Source organism: Salvelinus namaycush, chromosome 41 (assembly GCF_016432855.1).
Source record: "Salvelinus namaycush isolate Seneca chromosome 41, SaNama_1.0, whole genome shotgun sequence".
NCBI lineage: Eukaryota > Metazoa > Chordata > Actinopteri > Salmoniformes > Salmonidae > Salvelinus > Salvelinus namaycush.
Genome location: NC_052347.1, coordinates 16,837,118 through 16,855,325, shown reverse-complemented (window position 1 = coordinate 16,855,325; position 18,208 = coordinate 16,837,118). Strand labels below are relative to the sequence as shown.

At 43.0% G+C, this 18,208-nt stretch overlaps 2 protein-coding genes across 2 annotated transcripts; one reads left to right on the top strand and one right to left on the bottom strand.

Annotated features, from left to right (window-relative positions):
• Window positions 1-6,620: 6,620 nt before the first annotated feature.
• LOC120034016 (heparan sulfate glucosamine 3-O-sulfotransferase 6-like) lies at window positions 6,621-10,268 on the top strand. The gene is made up of 2 exons (XM_038980410.1): window positions 6,621-7,096; window positions 9,647-10,268. The coding sequence occupies exons 1-2, from the start codon at window positions 6,621-6,623 to the stop codon at window positions 10,266-10,268; spliced, it is 1,098 nt and encodes a 365-aa protein (XP_038836338.1).
• A 1,161-nt stretch (window positions 10,269-11,429) lies between these two features.
• On the bottom strand, window positions 11,430-17,191 carry LOC120034015 (germ cell-specific gene 1-like protein). The gene is made up of 5 exons (XM_038980409.1): window positions 16,891-17,191; window positions 13,996-14,043; window positions 13,691-13,843; window positions 11,954-12,065; window positions 11,430-11,742 (listed from the first exon to the last, which is right to left on the bottom strand). The coding sequence occupies exons 1-5, from the start codon at window positions 17,189-17,191 to the stop codon at window positions 11,430-11,432; spliced, it is 927 nt and encodes a 308-aa protein (XP_038836337.1).
• Window positions 17,192-18,208: the final 1,017 nt, after the last annotated feature.

The window sequence follows — 18,208 nt, the reverse complement described above, 5'->3', positions numbered from 1 at the left end:
GATGTCTTCACTAATAATTTACAATGTAAAAATACAAATAAAGAAAAACCCTTGAATGAGTAGGTGTGTCCAAACTTTTGACTGGTACTGTATGTATATGTTTATATTTCTATATACATATATATATATAATAATATTTTATAATAAATTATAATAATACATATGGATTATGAGCCTGCTTTCAGTCTACCTTATTTTGCATTCTCTGACCATGCCTTTGAGAAATATTTATTCAGGAGTACGTTCAATGAGAGGCCAAAATAAGCAACCATGTTTGAGTCACTTCAAATGTAGCTTACTATTTCCATCAGAAAGGAAAAAGTATATTGATAGAAATAATTCTTCTTTATAAAGTTGTCTGTTGTATTACTTGCTTGTTTAAATTATTTGTGAATAATCTCTTATATTTGTTTGTACATTTTTCATTGATTGAACAATTGTCATTTCTATAATAGATTACATTGATATCAAACACCCTCTCCTTGTCATGCCTTCAGTAGAGAGCTACCCAGTCTAGTCCGGGTCTTCATAATTTTGTTTTTTGTTCTCAAGAAATATAACACCTGCAGAATAGAGGATAGACTTTATTGATTGAATCATCACAATTCAGGATTTGTACAGAATAAAAATAGGATAAAGAAACACAATGTTTTTTGCAAATCAGATGACAGTTTTTAATCTAGTCATAGATAGAGATCCTGTATTCATCTCTGAATACTCAAGAAGTAAAGAGTAATCTCCTTTAAAATATTATTATCTGGAAGTGACAGTGGGTTTAAGGGCTTTAGTTCTAATCAAGAGAATATTGCCTTTCAGGACAGCAGTATAGTGCTCAGCCCTTATTACTCTACAATTACTACTGTACTAGGGGGATTTGGAAAGTAACCTTATCCTTTGGACCGGTTTTGGAGAGACAAAATACGGTTATTGTAATGGTTCCGCACTGATGATACAAGAACAATGTTTGTTGAAAGAGCTGCTATTACTACAGTACGTTACAGACACTTTTTTAGTTCCAATTAATGTAACATTTTGTATTAAATATTCATTGGACATGTTGAGGGCAGTTATATTGTGTGATAATAAGGAAAGATTATTGTGGGCCAGTGGTGAATAATTCATTTTCTGGGGGCGTTTTAAGCTTGATTGGGTATAGACCAAAGATCCTTGAAGAGCAATACACCTTTTGAAAATAACATGACATAACAATCTCTTAGTACTCAGCTCAGAGGTCAAGAGTCTTATCTGTGATTGCAGGATGGGGAGGCATACAAGGTAAAAATGTCACATGTGGGGCCACATTAGCATACTATTGTGAACATGCCTCTGCATACATTTAAGAAGATCTCTATAGGTAATCTGCTGGATTCAAAGAATTGGATTGAGATTCAGCACGTTGGAAGAGAAGAGGAGCGGGTTCTATAGAAACAGTTAACAATTACTATTATAGTCATTTCTCACAGTATACCTATTTATTTAAGAACATGTTTAGGAAAGTTTACCTTTACAAAGCACTAAGAACTAAAACAGAACCACAAGCCATGAAATAAATATTTGGAAGAAGTATTACAGCACAATGTTGATTTAACCTCACAACAGACCATTATGACTTGCCTTGGAGCAGCTGTGAGGAAGACCTGTCATTTCAGTTGCAGAAATATCTCTTCCTGTTAACTACAGATAAGCAGCTCTGCTTCGTTATGAAGTAAGACATAGCACAAATATATTGATCACACTTACATGTATCTCCCCTCAGAGTTTGAGTGAGTTACCATCTTTATTTCCTGAGACTAACAATTCAGCAGATGACACTTACCACTTAGCAGCAAACCTACAGTGGACAAATATCTCTATCACCCATCTAACTTGATTTGAGTGTCACAATAGTATTGCAGTGGTACAGTACAACATAAACTCAGCAAAAAAAGAAACGTCCTCTCACTGTCAACTGCGTTTATTTTCAGCAAACTTAACATGTGTAAATATTTTTATGAACATGACAAGATTCAACAACTGAGACATAAACTAAATAAGTTCCACAGACATGTAACTTACAGAAATTGAATAATGTGTCCCTGAACAAAGGGGGGGTCAAAATCAAAAGTAACAGTCAGTATCTGGTGTGGCCATCAGCTGCATTAAGTACTGCAGTGCATCTCCTCCTCATGGACTGCACCAGATTTGCCAGTTCTTGCTGTGAGATGTTACAACACTCTTCCACCAAGGCACCTGCAAGTTCCCGGACATTTCTGGGGGGAATGGCCCTAGCCCTCACCCTCCGATCCAACAGGTCCCAGACGTGCTCAATGGGATTGAGATCCGGGCTCTTCGCTGGCCATGGCAGAACACTGACATTCCTGTCTTGCAGGAAATCACGCACAGAATGAGCAATATGGCTGGTGGCATTGTCATGCTGGAGGGTCATGTCAGGATGAGCCTGCAGGAAGGGTACCACAAGAGGGAGGAGGATGTCTTCCCTGTAACGCACAGCGTTAAGATTGCCTGCAATGGCAACAAGCTCAGTGATGATGTGACACACTGCCCCAGACCATGATGGACCCTCCACCTCCAAATCAATCCCACTCCAGAGTACAGGCCTCGGTGTAACACTCATTCCTTTGATGATAAACGTGAATCCTGTCTGGTCCAGCGACGATGGGTTTGTGCCCATAGGCGATGTTGTTGCTGGTGATGTCTGGTGAGGACCTGCCTTACAACAGGCCTACAAGCCCTCAGTCCAGCCTCTCTCAGCCTATTGCGGACAGTCTGAGCACTGATGGGGGGATTGTGCGTTCCTGGTGTAACTCGGGCAGTTGTTGTTGACATCCTGTACCTGTTCCGCAGATGTGATGTTCGGATGTACCGTTCCTGTGCAGGTGTTGTTACACGTGGTCTGCCACTGCGCGGATGATCAGCTGTCCGTCCTGTCTCCCTTAGGCGTCTCACAGTACGGACATTGCAATTTATTGCCCTGGCCACATCTGCAGTCCTCATGCCTCCTTGCAGCATGCCTAAGGCACGTTCACGCAGATGAGCAGGGACCCTGGGCATCTTTTTTTTTGTGTTTTTCAGAGTCAGTAGAAAGGCCTCTTTAGTGTCCTAAGTTTACATAACTGTGACCTTAATTGCCTACCGTCTGTAAGCTGTTAGTGTCTTAACGACCGTTCCACAGGTGCATGTTCATTAATTGTTTATGGTTCATTGAACAAGCATGGGAAACAGTGTTAAAACCCTTTACAATAAAGATCTGTGAAGTTTTTTGGATTTTTACAAATTATCTTTGAAAGACAGGGTCCTGAAAAAGGGACGTTTCTTTTTTTGCTGAGTTTATGACTGTTCACTGACAGAACTAACCATGTACGCACACGCACACGCACACGCACACGCACACGCACACACACACACACACACACACACACACACACACACACACACACACACACACACACACACACACACACACACACACACACACACACATACGATCAGAGATGCTTGGGGCATGTGAGGCTGTGGAGTGTAAGCCGTAGGAAGGTGAATTCAGTAGAGGGTAGCAGCAGCATCCTCACATCTTCACCCATCATTTCTCCACCCTATAATCCAATGTGGTCATTTTCCAGAACAAACGGATTTATCTGAGATAACAGACGCGTAGACATGTCTCTGCTTTCTAAAGTGATCTTTAATCCCTATGTATTTACAATGCACCGGGTCTTATTAAACAATGATCCCAGATGTGATGCAGAAACCAGGTCACCCTGCACTGCACAGCAGGTATCCCGCATGACTGTGACGCCTCGATCACACCGACAGTTTTTGCATTTTGGTACACCAGAAGTACATTAATTTCCAGTGGAACGCTGCATTTGCCTTGCAGCATTGCGTTGCAGAGGCATTGCAGTGCATTCTGTGTAGTGCATACGTTGGATTTATCGAATGCATGCATCATACTGTGTGCGTAAACGACTTGACAGAAATGGTAGCAGAAGGTGAATGTTGAACACACATATCCAGCTGATGCTGTGTATTTTAGGAAACCAGTGATGGACACAGTCTAATTTAGATGTAGATGAAAGCCTCTATTATTTTGCCAACCTTCAGATGTGAGTCTGGAAGAGAAAGACAGGGTCCCTGTATTGAAGACACATCATTGGTGGCAATACCTTGTGCTTTCACAGCAAACTGTTTGAATTCTCTCTTCAAATCAAATCAAATCAAATGTTATTTGTCACATGCGCCAAATGCAACAGGTGTAGACCTTACTGTGAAATGCTTACTTAACAATCCAGTTTTAAGAAAATATAATTAAGAAAATATTTACTAAATAAATTCAAGTTAAAAATAAATTTAAAAAATAACACAATAAAATAACTTGTCCTATCTCACATGATCCTTGCTTCAAATGTAACAATAAATGCTTTGTTTAAACTATTGTGTTCCCACTGAGCAAAAACTGGTTGAATCAATGTTGTTTCCACGTCATTTAAAAAAAACGTAGTTTAAATGTGATGATGTTGAATAAATGTGGAAACTGATTGGATTTGAAAAAAGACATCAATGTAAGGGAATGTAGTCACTTTTAACCTAAATTCAAAGACATGGTGACATTTTTTGTTGATTTCATGTTGAATTCACGTTAGTTGACAACTCTACCAAATTTAAATCAAAACTAGACGTTGAACTGAAGTCTGTGTCCAGTGGGTTATTTTCACTGATATTTCCACAGCATATTATTTGATCCAATATGAATCTCCTGGTGACTTCATTTATGCAAAGCCTGTTAAGGCTTCTCTCCACCTGAAGGCTTGTGAAGGCTTCTCTCCACCTGAAGGCTTGTGAAGGTTTCTCTCCACCTGAAGGCTTGTGAAGGCTACTCTCCACGTGAAGGTTGTGAAGGTTTCTCTCCATGTTAAGACTTCTCTCCACTTGAAGGCTTGTGAAGGCTTCTCTCCACCTGAAGGCTTGTGAAGGTTTCTCTCCACCTGAAGGCTTGTGAAGGCTACTCTCCACGTGAAGGTTGTGAAGGTTTCTCTCCATGTTAAGACTTCTCTCCACTTGAAGGCTTGTGAAGGCTTCTCTCCACCTGAAGGCTTGTGAAGGTTTCTCTCCACCTGTTGGCTTGTGAAGGCTTCTCTCCACGTGAAGGTTGTGAAGGTTTCTCTTCATGTTAAGACTTCTCTCCACTTGAAGGCTTGTGAAGGCTTCTCTCCACCTGAAGGCTTGTGAAGGTTTCTCTCCACCTGAAGGCTTGTGAAGGCTTCTCTCCACGTGAAGGTTGTGAAGGTTTCTCTTCATGTGAAGGCTTCTCTCCACATGAAGGTTTCTCTCCATGTGAAGGTTTCTCTCCACGTGAAGGCTTCTCTTCAGCCTCTTGCGTCTATTGTTTGTCATAGCTTTTCACTTATAAGGATGTGCATTGGATTTCTGGTAAACTACATCTGAGTTTGAATCAGAAATGGCATTATTTGATTATAATACCATGGATTGCTCTTTAAAGGTTCCACCAGAGTACACAGATCATATTAAATTAAGGGACATAAGTGGAGTTGGCTCCAATGTCAGATTGTACAGTGACCATTTCCTGGTAAACCGTGTAAGCTTACAATACACAGTTTCCTGTTCAGAGGAGATTTCACAGTATCAGAAGTGACCCATATGACCCATAATGCAGTCATTATCGGGCTGTCCTTCCATAAAAAAAGATTTTCACTATGATGCTGAGAAAAAAAGCAGAATCAGACACAAACCCCCTCCCTGTATGACTTAATACCTCTGCCTGGAGATTATCCTGGTTGTATTACCAACGCTTCCTATTATGTCATGATGCCTATGTACAGGGCTTTCTGTCTGTGGATGCAAAGAACAATATTCAATCATTGCAATAATGTGTGTTAAATCATGCAAGGAACCCCCAAAAAATCTGCATGGTCAGCTGTTCCCATATATGCCTCAAAAACTGTAATATGAATTGCAAATAAAAATCTCTTTAACAAGTATCCTACTTTATTCACGCATAAATCAATATTTATTGAGGAAATTGTCACCTGAAAATTATGTCAAAGCTGAAATGAGTTGCCTTGTGGTGTTATTTCCCTCCTGACCAGCATAATACCATAGCCTGAGGAAGGAAAGCAAATTGCCTGTCTAATGCAAACATTGAGAAAGAAAGTTATCCTAAAGCTGATGTTACAGGATCATGGCTCAACAGTTTAAGTTTGAGCAGTGAAACCCGCCTTCTCTACCATCCCTCCAATCAAGGTAGAGCAGCACTGAAAGATGCGCACAGCATCTCCAGATGATGGTTAATATAGCAGTGTCAGATGAGCAAGAACATACTATATTAACTGTGTGTGGAAACATTACACCGTCGTTTATGTCCAACAAAATATTGTTATTATAGAAAGAAGGATTTTTTTGTTGTTGCGATGAACAGTTTAGAGATCAACAACGTGTCAGTATGGGATGACAAGCGTATTTGGCACTTCGCTTGGAACAGCCGGTGCACCATGTTTTGGGCATGGAATTATGATTATGTGCTTTTGCTTACAAGAATACCAGATGTACCGAAAGAAGAGATGTGTTGTTCATAGAATGGCCTCAATTTGTTTGTGGAAGAAGGTATGGCTGGTTCTCATCACATTCAACAAGACGTTCCGCGACTCCTGCATAAACTTCTCTTCGTGTTCTCCCTTGCTGTGGTTTGCGCGTCGCTGTACTTCATTCTCTCCGGCTGCTGTGATTTTATTTTAGTGGATACTGCGAAACATTTGAAGCAAACCTCTCAACTTTTACCTTTGACTGAGCTGTTCCAAAGGAAGAATGCCTCATTTGAGAAGAGGGCTACAGATGTCGGTGTGCGCTCAGCATCCCCCGTCGGCAGCGCAGGTGCGACAGGTGCAGTTGGTGCGCAATCAGCCAATGTTGGTAAGGACTGGACCGCAGCAAGGAGACTACCCCAAGCAATCATCATAGGGGTGAAAAAGGGCGGAACACGAGCTCTTTTGGAATTCCTAAGACTTCATCCTGACATTCGAGCACTTGGCTCTGAACCTCACTTTTTCGACAGACATTACTCACGTGGGTTGAATTGGTACAGGTATGAACCTACCTACCTATCGATGATGATGATGATGATGATGATGATGATGATTAGAATGATTATGATGATTAGAATGATTAGAATGATAATGCTGAAACACACATTTGTGTTTGGTTGATATTTGTTTATATATATTTGATATTTGATTGAGGAGGGTTTCATTGTTTGCATTCGGATTATGTTTACAACTTGCAAAAGGTGTAGAATGATGCACATTCCTCCTTGGAATTGCTGCTTGCTCATGGTCAGCCGTGTGTATTGCAAGTTAAAGGGGTTATTTAATGGCTGGGGGAATTTCTCTATGGGCTGTCCTACATTTACTTATTTTTATACATTTATTTAACCTTTATTTAACTAGGCAAGTCAGTTAAGAACAAATTATTATTTACAATGACGGCCTAGCCCCATCAAACCCTAACCCGGATGACACTGGGCCAATTGTGCACCGCCCTATGGGACTCCCAATCACAGCCGGTTGTGATACAGCCTGGAATCGGACCAGAGTCTGTAGTGACACCTCTAGCACTGAGATGCAGTACGTTAGACCGCTGCACCACTCGGGAGCCCTACATGGCCCATACATACACTCTGAAGAACAACTGTAAAATCAATAACACATATTATGGAGCAATGTTCTCTATGCCATTATTATTTTATCATTTTGACTGTTCTCCAAAAACAAATAAATGTACCAAACATTCCCCCAACTCCTGAACCTAACATCTGCTACATGATCACTCAATCAATCAAACTTTATTTATATAGCACATTTCTTACACCAAATGCATTTCAAGGTGCTTGGGCCAACAGTGCCCCACAATATGGACCTTGTTCTCTCCCTTGTTTGATGTCGTGTGGCGAGCGGTTATTTTTTGTTTTTTAAGCATCTAATTGACCAACTTTGGTTCAATTATTTGAATTCCATTTTGTTCAGTTTTCTTCTGTGCGCTCAATTCGCTCATTGTACAGTTTCTCTAGAGATACATCAGATCCAGCCTCAGCTGTGCGATGTAGTAAGGAGTTGTAGTTTCCAACAGGCTAATATTCTATTGTTTAGTGCGTAAAACGTGAGAATTAACTACAATGCCCACAATCCCTTGCGCATCTACTTGTCCGGTCTTTGAATTATTTTACGCCTGCTATGGAAGAGACAGAAGAATGTGCGATCATGAGGTGCTATAGAGCAGTTTATCTCTACCTGAAAATACTGTACATGATCTAAGTGATTGATATTTGTCATTCAGCAGTCATAAAAGTATGCCTTATTTACTTTGAAGGACTACAAAATTGTGATTTGTCAGACTGCATAGACAGCAGCTCAATAGAGATGAGATGATGATTTAGGATGAAATAATAAAGTTATTAAATAAAACAAATGTAATATACACAACAACTGAAATATTTTATTAAAGTAATGTGAATAAATGATGGTTAATAAGGGATAAGCAGTAATGGACAGTCACTACCATCATGTGACTTTTATTGATTGTTTTATTCTGTCTTGTTACAGCATTCAGGCCACACAATGCATAGTGCATTTAATTAATGTTTTCAAAAATTATTGAAACTTGAAATTGAAAACCGTGATTCTTTTTTTATAATCGGACCGAACTGACCTCAAAAAGCACTAATCGTCAAAAAGCATTAATCGTTCAGCACTGTTGATGTCTGAAGTATCATACTGTCTGTTCCCAAAATGGAAATATTCATCAAGCTGCTTGATCAAAGTATAGCACCACATTGTCTAATGAGAATATGAACTGGAGTATGCATTGTTTCTGCTGAGAGGGAAATAATCATGGCTCTTTAATTAAACACTACCCATGGAATTGAACTCGATCTTGATAATGGTTAGATAACAGCTCCAAGGGAGAAAAGCTGAGTGCAAATGCCAAGTGAGTCAATGCAACACAAAAGCTACATATTCTGCCAGTGCTAAAATCTGTCTCCAGGGAAAATCAAAAGTGGGCTCACTAATGGACTTTGCTTGTATTTGTGTGCTCCCTCCCTCCTTCTTTCTCCCAGTCTCTCTTTCTTCCTTCCTTCCTTTCTTTCTCTCTTGTCCTTCATCTGGATTTCTATTCAGGCAGACAGCCGAGTGTGTCCTCTCTCTCTCCCTGGTAGCACATGCTCTTAAAAGGGGTGTGTACGAGTTTCAGTTCCCCCCAGCCCTCGTTTAGTTGAATGGGAGTGTATTAACATCCAGCAGGGAGGAAGAGCTGAGTGAGGCTGGAGAGCACACTGGGGAAAACTATATAACACCATGTCAATTATTAAGAACCAGCAGGCCTGTTGGCTTCATTGGCACAGGATGACATAGGGATCTGTGGGGAATGAGCATGACCAGATAGGTCATGGTGTTAAGAGATGATTCAGTCCCTTTATTTGGCTGTAGGTCTCAATCAATAGTACCTTGGATTGGTTGATGGTTATTCAAAGAATTAACCCTCTCTCTTGGATCTAAAACAAATGGATATGGTTATATTCTAATTTGGCTGTATTTTGTGTATTTGATATAAGATTGAACAGCCTCATTGTCCCTCTCAGGAACCTGATGCCCAAAGCTCTGGAGGGCCAGGTGGTCCTGGAGAAGACACCCAGGTACTTTGTGACGGCGGATAGCCCCGGCCTGATCCACGCCATGTCCCAGGAGGTCAAACTGATCGTGGTGGTGCGTGACCCTGTGACCCGCGCCATCTCTGACTACACCCAGATCATATCCAAGACTCCGGGCGTTCCCAGCTTCGAGACCCTGACGTTCCATAACGGGACGGAGGAGGCGTTGAAGGTGGACTCCCTGTGGAGCCCCATCTGGATTGGCCTGTATGCTCTGCACCTGGAGAGGTGGCTGGCCCACTTCCCCTTGGAGCAGATCCACTTTGTACATGGGGAGAGGCTGGTGAGCGACCCTGCAGGGGAGCTGGGCAGAGTCCAAGACTTTCTGGGCCTTCAGAGGATCATCACAGACAAACACTTCTACTTCAACAAGACAAAGGGTTTCCCCTGCCTGAAGAAGCCAGAGGGCAGCAGCAAGCCCCACTGCCTGGGCAGAACCAAGGGCAGGCCACATGCTGACATCCACCCTCAGGTCATCCTCAGGTTACGTCAGTTCTACCAGCCACACAACCTGCGCTTCTACCAGATGACAGGGCAGGACTTTGGCTGGTAGGATGGGAGCCTACAATGAGGTGGAAAAAAGATACAGAGGAAAGTGACAGCGACATCCACGGTCGGAAAGCAGGTCCTCAGAACTCTGTGAACTTACCCTTTACTCCACTAGATGGCAGTCCTTCACCAACAGAGGCTTAGACGGTATTGTCGAAGTACTGTAAACTACTTGGGAAAATGTGTATTTGTGGTCATTTTTTTCTGTAGTCAGATTGAGCAAGTATTACCATAAGAAATGACATGGCATCCCTTAATTTAAATCCAAGACAATTCAAGGCAGCTGCATGGGCATATAGTTGAAATATTTACTAGAGTCCTGCATTGATCCATTCAGCTAGTAGTCGTTTGCAGTTGGTTTTCATTTAAATATTCCCTAGTTATGAGGGGCATTTAAACCCATTTCCTCAATATTACCAAGAATCATAGACAGATTCACAGTCTGAATTGTCCTTCATTTCTGACAAAGTTTGTGTTCAATACATTTCCTGTGTATGTTTATGGGTGCTGCCTTTTTCTTCATTACATTCTGAAGCAAATATTAAGATCCAACTTTCTTATATACAGCACATATAAACATAAGCACCATGTTGTAACCTACTGTACGTGTTGGAAATAGCCATCTGTACACCAAGCATCCATATGGAAACTAGACTTGGCTGATATTTGCAGCCCCATGCTGAATGTGGCAAAAAAACTACTATCATAGCTTGTAAAAACAGCTTCACCATCTGCTCCAGAATAACAGTAATGATAAGAATAGTCATGGCCTTGGCTCTAGAAACATACAGGAGGAGGTTGAGGACAAGTGTTGTTTATTCAGTCAGCTCCATGTTCCTTTAGCCATAATATTAGTAATGATCTTCTCAATGGGATCCATTATGCCCTATACAGTCTAGTGAGTTTGGGATCCTGTATATGAGAGACAATTTATGGTCATTTTAATGAAGAGGTCACCAAGCCTGGTCCTGTAAAGCCTTATAGATCTCGTAGGCCCTGTTCTGATACTGTGAAAATGCATCCTTTCTTCCTCCCCTTTGTGTTTTGAATTGGAACCTATCCAATCATGTTGGAGCAGTCATAACCTCAATGAAGGGAGGATGGTAGGTACATTCTAACAGTATTGGAATGGGGCCCTGCAGGCCCAGGGTTGGTGACCACTGTCTTAGCAGTAGGCCTCTCCCTGTGGTTCTGTCATGCTGTCCAGGCCCATTACATAGGCTGCTCCAGTGGAGGGTTTGTGCCCATTGACAGGGAGGTCCAGAGGCCCAGCATTTCCTTCTCCCCTTGCAGGCACAGCCGTCAGGTACATGTCCCACATCTGCTCTGGCAGGTCCATCTCCAGCAGCTTCTGCTTGATCCTCAGGTTCTTCTCAATGTTCCGCCGCTTGTACTTGAACTCTACGATGGTCTTGGTGTACCTGTTCAGTGCTGTCACCGCAGAAGCCATGCAGGTGGCAAAGGAGCCCCATGCTAAGCTGGGGAGGGGGAAGAAGAAGTACAGAGGGTGTGATTAACCTCAGCATGCATGCTCTCTCCATCATGACTGTGCTACTATACATGGCCTCAGAATGCTAGCGTCGCTTAAAATTGCACAAGTATCACATAGCTGGGTATTAGAGTTTAATCAGAGACAACTCCTATTGTACAGCACCTAGTGTAACGGTAAGTGACCTAGTCAGTACATACATGTAGGACCAGCTGTAGTCCCAGGTCTTGGGCCTCCAGTCCTCCGGACCCATAGCCACAGCCAGCTGAAAGGCCGTGGTGAACATCATGTGGGCAACCATCCCCAAAAGGCCTGGATCCCGAAGGACACAACACAATACAAAACGCAAATAAAGTTGGTGAATGAAAACCTGAGATAATATATGAGACTATATATTTTTTGGGTATAATGGTTGTACCTTTCAAAAGCACTGGTATAAGTACAGCAAAAAAATAGTATCTGCAATTGATATTAGTAGTCACAGGTGGCAGTATTGTACACGTTATGAATTGAGGGCTATCTTTCACTTATTTTAAAAACCTTGCATGAGGACAGGTGCTAGTGTGAACAACATTGAGATCAGTCCATTAATTTTCACCATGATCATGCTTCCTTATTCACTGGATATTCAGTTTATAGTATTACTGGGGAAGCTGATAGGTTACATTAATACAGTTGCAGCCATTCCCCTTCATAACAATGACAGATAGAAGAGAGAATGATGAAGAATCAAAGCCCACCACAGCACAGTGTTCCCTCTACTCTCTCTTTCTCTGCTGCCTCTTGGCCATCTCTTTGCCAACATTCTGCTCGTCTACAGCTGCTTTACTTGGGATTAACGCCCTAACAACAAGAGGAGGGGTCAGGAGAAGGTGGGAGGGGAGGGGTGGGGGTACTCCTATGGGTAGGCCTTGTCTTGGCCCAAAACCACTGTCCCATCTCCAATCCGATTAGTCCAAAAACCAGCAAATCCCCAGAGGCATTGGACACACAGACCATAGACCACTGCTCTACGCACTATGTTAGCACTTAGCTAGGCTAGCTTCCCTACAACTGTACCTCCCTGAGCAAGGCTCCCATCCCACCCTGCTTCTATTATTGCTCTGCTTTTCTGCTAAAAAAATCATATTCACATTCATATTTGTACCACAGACCCAAGGAGAGTTAGCTGTAGGGATTCCACAAATTCTGTGGTGCATAAACCACATTTTAAATGTGTATATTCACTCCTACTTACCCCCACAATACAGTTTGACAGATGGATAGCAACACAAGAACTATTATTGACAATACAGTGAGTGAATCTAGATGAACAGGACTCCTGATTGACATACATTTTCTCAACAACATCTTGATTCCCCTCCTATCAGCTTTGGAAATGGTCTTTGAAAGGATGAAAACTGTAGATTCAGCAGTGTACTGAATATCGTATCTGTAAAATTGAAATAATCCATTTAGGATATGGACTAGCCACTGTCACTCTGGCCGGCCTCTGCCTGCCTGGGATGGTTAGTGGGTTGCATGCATGGTATTAGATGATGTAATCCCCTTGGTGGGTAGTGTTACACACAGACACGCTGGCCCCTGCTCTACTGTGGAGCTGGGACTCCCAAAGCCTGTCTACTCTAGGCTTTCTATCCAATTTGACCAGCCCAGTGCCAGCCTTAGTGTGATAGCGTGGCATGGAGGTTGACATGGCCTCTGGTCATTGAGAAACAGAGCCAGGGGATGTCCACTCACTAGTGTGCCCCCTCTGTGAAGCTGACTTCATAGTTAAGGATGCAGGGAGATAATCAACTCCTCAATGGCTGGTGATCAGCTTTGAGTGACTGTATGAAAGTATTCTTTGATGACTTGTTCATTTGACAAATGGTGAACGTCACATTTTTAAAAATAAATATGATTGTGTACATCATTACCAGGCACAGATGTGTTACCTGACAGTGCGGTTAACATGGCAGCAAAGGCGTTGAGCTTCAGCTTGTTCATGACGCTAAGGCAAGGACACAGCTCTAACCACATGAGTACACCACCCGTGAACAGCAGGATGAGGTAGAGACACTCAGCTGTGATGCACAGCCACAGGACCCCTGGGAATAGAAGGAAGAGAGGAGTCCCTGTCTTGATATATTTTTGATGACTGGACTTATATAAAGTTGTGGTCAAGAGGACAATATAGATTTATCAGGGCTTTACACTACTAGACTGAAAGATAATCATTTTATAAATGGGTTTTACCTACCTTTTTCATGGTCAGGTGCAATGTCTTTAAAGTCTCTGCAGTTAAAACCTGGAAGCAGAGAAACATTCATTTAGTTCATGTTGCCTAGTCTTGTTCTTTTTCTTATCTTCTTATGTAAATTGTAGTTGTAGAAATAGGTAATGCAATCAAAACAGTTTTTACTCTTCTTCGTTATTTTCTATAGATGAAATATAAATGTGTTAGTATGCACAGAAGCATCAGCAAAATGGTTATGATCAGGATTTTCACCTTCATGTTGTTTGACCGATTACTGCCCAAGATAAATCGCTTACCACTTTTAAAATCAGACCCTATCCATTATCTGATAGTGGTGTCTCCAGTCCTCATGTCTCCAGTCCTCATGTCTCCAGTCCTTTTTCTATCCCACTAAGCTGTTTGTTCTGTCACACCTCAGGACTGGCTACTGCTGACTCTCACAGCTGTTTGTTCTGTCACACCTCAGGACTGGCTACTGCTGACTCTCACAGCTGTTTGTTCTGTCACACCTCAGGACTGTCTACTGCTGACTCTCACAGCTGTTTGTTCTGTCATACCTCAGGACTGGCTACTGCTGACTCTCACAGCTGTTTGTTATGTCACACCTCAGGACTGGCTACTGCTGACTCTCACAGCTGTTTGTTATGTCACACCTCAGGACTGGCTACTGCTGACTCTCACAGCTGTTTGTTTTGTCACACCTCAGGACTGGCTACTGCTGACTCTCACAGCTGTTTGTTCTGTCACACCTCAGGACTGTCTACTGCTGACTCTCACAGCTGTTTGTTCTGTCACACCTCAGGACTGGCTACTGCTGACTCTCACAGCTGTTTGTTCTGTCACACCTCAGGACTGGCTACTGCTGACTCTCACAGCTGTTTGTTCTGTCACACCTCAGGACTGTCTACTGCTGACTCTCACAGCTGTTTGTTCTGTCATACCTCAGGACTGGCTACTGCTGACTCTCACAGCTGTTTGTTCTGTCACACCTCAGGACTGGCTACTGCTGACTCTCACAGCTGTTTGTTCTGTCACACCTCAGGACTGTCTACTGCTGACTCTCACAGCTGTTTGTTCTGTCATACCTCAGGACTGGCTACTGCTGACTCTCAGCTGTTTGTTATGTCACACCTCAGGACTGGCTACTGCTGACTCTCACAGCTGTTTGTTATGTCACACCTCAGGACTGGCTACTGCTGACTCTCACAGCTGTTTGTTCTGTCATACCTCAGGACTGTCTACTGCTGACTCTCACAGCTGTTTGTTATGTCACACCTCAGGACTGTCTACTGCTGACTCTCACAGCTGTTTGTTCTGTCACACCTCAGGACTGTCTACTGCTGACTCTCACAGCTGTTTGTTCTGTCATACCTCAGGACTGGCTACTGCTGACTCTCACAGCTGTTTGTTATGTCACACCTCAGGACTGGCTACTGCTGACTCTCACAGCTGTTTGTTATGTCACACCTCAGGACTGGCTACTGCTGACTCTCACAGCTGTTTGTTATGTCAAACCTCAGGACTGGCTACTGCTGACTCTCACAGCTGTTTGTTCTGTCACACCTCAGAACTGGCTACTGCTGACTCTCACAGCTGTTTGTTATGTCACACCTCAGGACTGGCTACTGCTGACTCTCACAGCTGTTTGTTATGTCACACCTCAGGACTGGCTACTGCTGACTCTCACAGCTGTTTGTTATGTCAAACCTCAGGACTGGCTACTGCTGACTCTCACAGCTGTTTGTTCTGTCACACCTCAGGACTGGCTACTGCTGACTCTCACAGCTGTTTGTTCTGTCACACCTCAGGACTGGCTACTGCTGACTCTCACAGCTGTTTGTTCTGTCACACCTCAGGACTGGCTACTGCTGACTCTCACAGCTGTTTGTTCTGTCACACCTCAGGACTGTCTACTGCTGACTCTCACAGCTGTTTGTTCTGTCATACCTCAGGACTGGCTACTGCTGACTCTCACAGCTGTTTGTTATGTCACACCTCAGGACTGGCTACTGCTGACTCTCACAGCTGTTTGTTATGTCACACCTCAGGACTGGCTACTGCTGACTCTCACAGCTGTTTGTTATGTCACACCTCAGGACTGGCTACTGCTGACTCTCACAGCTGTTTGTTATGTCACACCTCAGGACTGGCTACTGCTGACTCTCACAGCTGTTTGTTATGTCAAACCTCAGGACTGGCTACTGCTGACTCTCACAGCTGTTTGTTCTGTCACACCTCAGGACTGGCTACTGCTGACTCTCACAGCTGTTTGTTATGTCACACCTCAGGACTGGCTACTGCTGACTCTCACAGCTGTTTGTTATGTCAAACCTCAGGACTGGCTACTGCTGACTCTCACAGCTGTTTGTTCTGTCACACCTCAGAACTGGCTACTGCTGACTCTCACAGCTGTTTGTTATGTCACACCTCAGGACTGGCTACTGCTGACTCTCACAGCAATCAAAGCAAATCAATGTTGGGTCACAGAGTTTCTGCAAGCATTCCAATTCTTGCACTCAATGATCTCCATACTGTAAAACTCCTACTAAAACTGATGCATCGTTATAACGTCAGTCCATTTCAGTAAAGTCAACACAAGTAACCTGATACCAAATAGAACATAACTTTTTGCTTATTTTATCAAATCTCAAAGACTAAAAAAAGAAAAAACAACATGATGATGTAATTATGTAAGTAAATAGTAGATCGTCAAATCATTTGCACCTTGATCTTATTTTAGTCTCTCCCAATGTACTTCCTCCTTCACTTCCTGTTGTAATGTCCCCAAACCACATCAGGTTTAGAGAGCATGGTCACACAGGACCAGCTGCTGAGTGGCCAACATAGTCGCATGTTCTATTTCAACATTTCTGCAAGTTGTACATGAACGTTATTTACCATTCATGTCAGCAGCCTGCTCACAGGAGAAGAAGATGCCGGTGTGGAACTTCCTCATCAGGAACTTCTCTTCTCCCGACTCCCAGATGTACTGCACCAGCCGGCTGTCATTGATGTTACTGCTGTTGAAGCGAATGCAGTACGCCTGCCTGGTCGTCACTGGCCCCGTGCAGAAAGGCTTGACCACCTTCCTGGTCCCCTCGCACCAGAAGCTAGTGGTCACTGCTGACAGGGCACACGTAAATGCTACAATGTTGAGGGTGAGCGCCAGGGACCCCCGCCGACTGCACTTTGTCCCCATGCTGGAGGCTGGGCAAAATGAAATGAAATGAAAAGGCAACTAATCCAGGCTTTCGATATGTTGCCGCTGTGTTTCGCCTCTCAAATATATCTCAAATCTTCATAATCTTGTGGCGTTTGAGGTTCCTTGAGTGATGCTGTATGTACATCTCTCCTGTGGCTCTAAGGATGTGCTGCCTGCTACCTTTATTGAAGGATTCGTTCTCTTCCTTGTTTGCGCTCCCTTATACTCCAATCCTCCAATCCCTCTTTTTGTCTCTCCCTTGTTTATTTGAACTCTCTCTCTCTTTTCTTTTCTGCTTGCTGTGGTCTCTTTTTCTCCCATCCTTCTCCACCCATTCACCAAATGCGTAATTTATTACACAGGACAAATTATATTATAGACCTCCATTTTATTGTCATATCTAACCTAGGCGGTTTCTTTGAGCATAGTAATAAAAAAGATTAATTTGGGCTTACTCTTTAATCTGGAACAAGGCTCTCGCCAATGCCAACGTTGGACTGGACATGTTCTGGCATAGTTGGGCATTACTGATGCATGTTTTCACAAACTACAGTGAGTGTACAAAACATTAAGGACACCTGCTCTTTCCATGACATAGACTGACCAGGTGAATCCAGGTTAAAGATATGATCCCTTATTGATGTCACTGGTTAAATCCACTTCAATCAGTGTAGATGAAGGGAAGGAGACAGGTTAAATAAGGATTGTAAAGCCTTGAGACAATTGAGACATGGATTGTGTATGTGTGCCATTCAGAGGGTCAACGGGCAAGACAAAATATTTAAGTGCCTTTGAAAGGGGTATGTTAGTAGATGCCAGGCGCACCGGTTTGATGGTGTCAAGAACTGCAACGCTGATGGGTTTTTTACACTCAACAGTTTCTCGTGTGTATCAAGAATGGTCCACCGCCCAAAGGACATCCAGTCAACTTGACACAACTGTGGGATGCATTGGAGTCAACATGGTCCAGAATCCCTGTGGAACGCTTTCGACACCTTGTGGAGTCCATGCACC

Excerpts from the sequence above, each read along its gene's own strand:
- LOC120034016 (XM_038980410.1), top strand. The coding sequence starts at position 6,621 with ATGGCTGGTTCTCATCACATTCAACAAGACGTTCCGCGACTCCTGCAT. Across the intron at positions 7,097-9,646 it reads CGTGGGTTGAATTGGTACAG|GAACCTGATGCCCAAAGCTC; the intron begins GTATGAACCTAC and ends TGTCCCTCTCAG.
- LOC120034015 (XM_038980409.1), bottom strand. The coding sequence starts at position 17,191 with ATGGGGACAAAGTGCAGTCGGCGGGGGTCCCTGGCGCTCACCCTCAAC. Across the intron at positions 13,844-13,995 it reads TGCACCTGACCATGAAAAAG|GGGTCCTGTGGCTGTGCATC; the intron begins GTAGGTAAAACC and ends TTCTATTCCCAG. Across the intron at positions 12,066-13,690 it reads CATGTTAACCGCACTGTCAG|GCCTTTTGGGGATGGTTGCC; the intron begins GTAACACATCTG and ends TTCGGGATCCAG.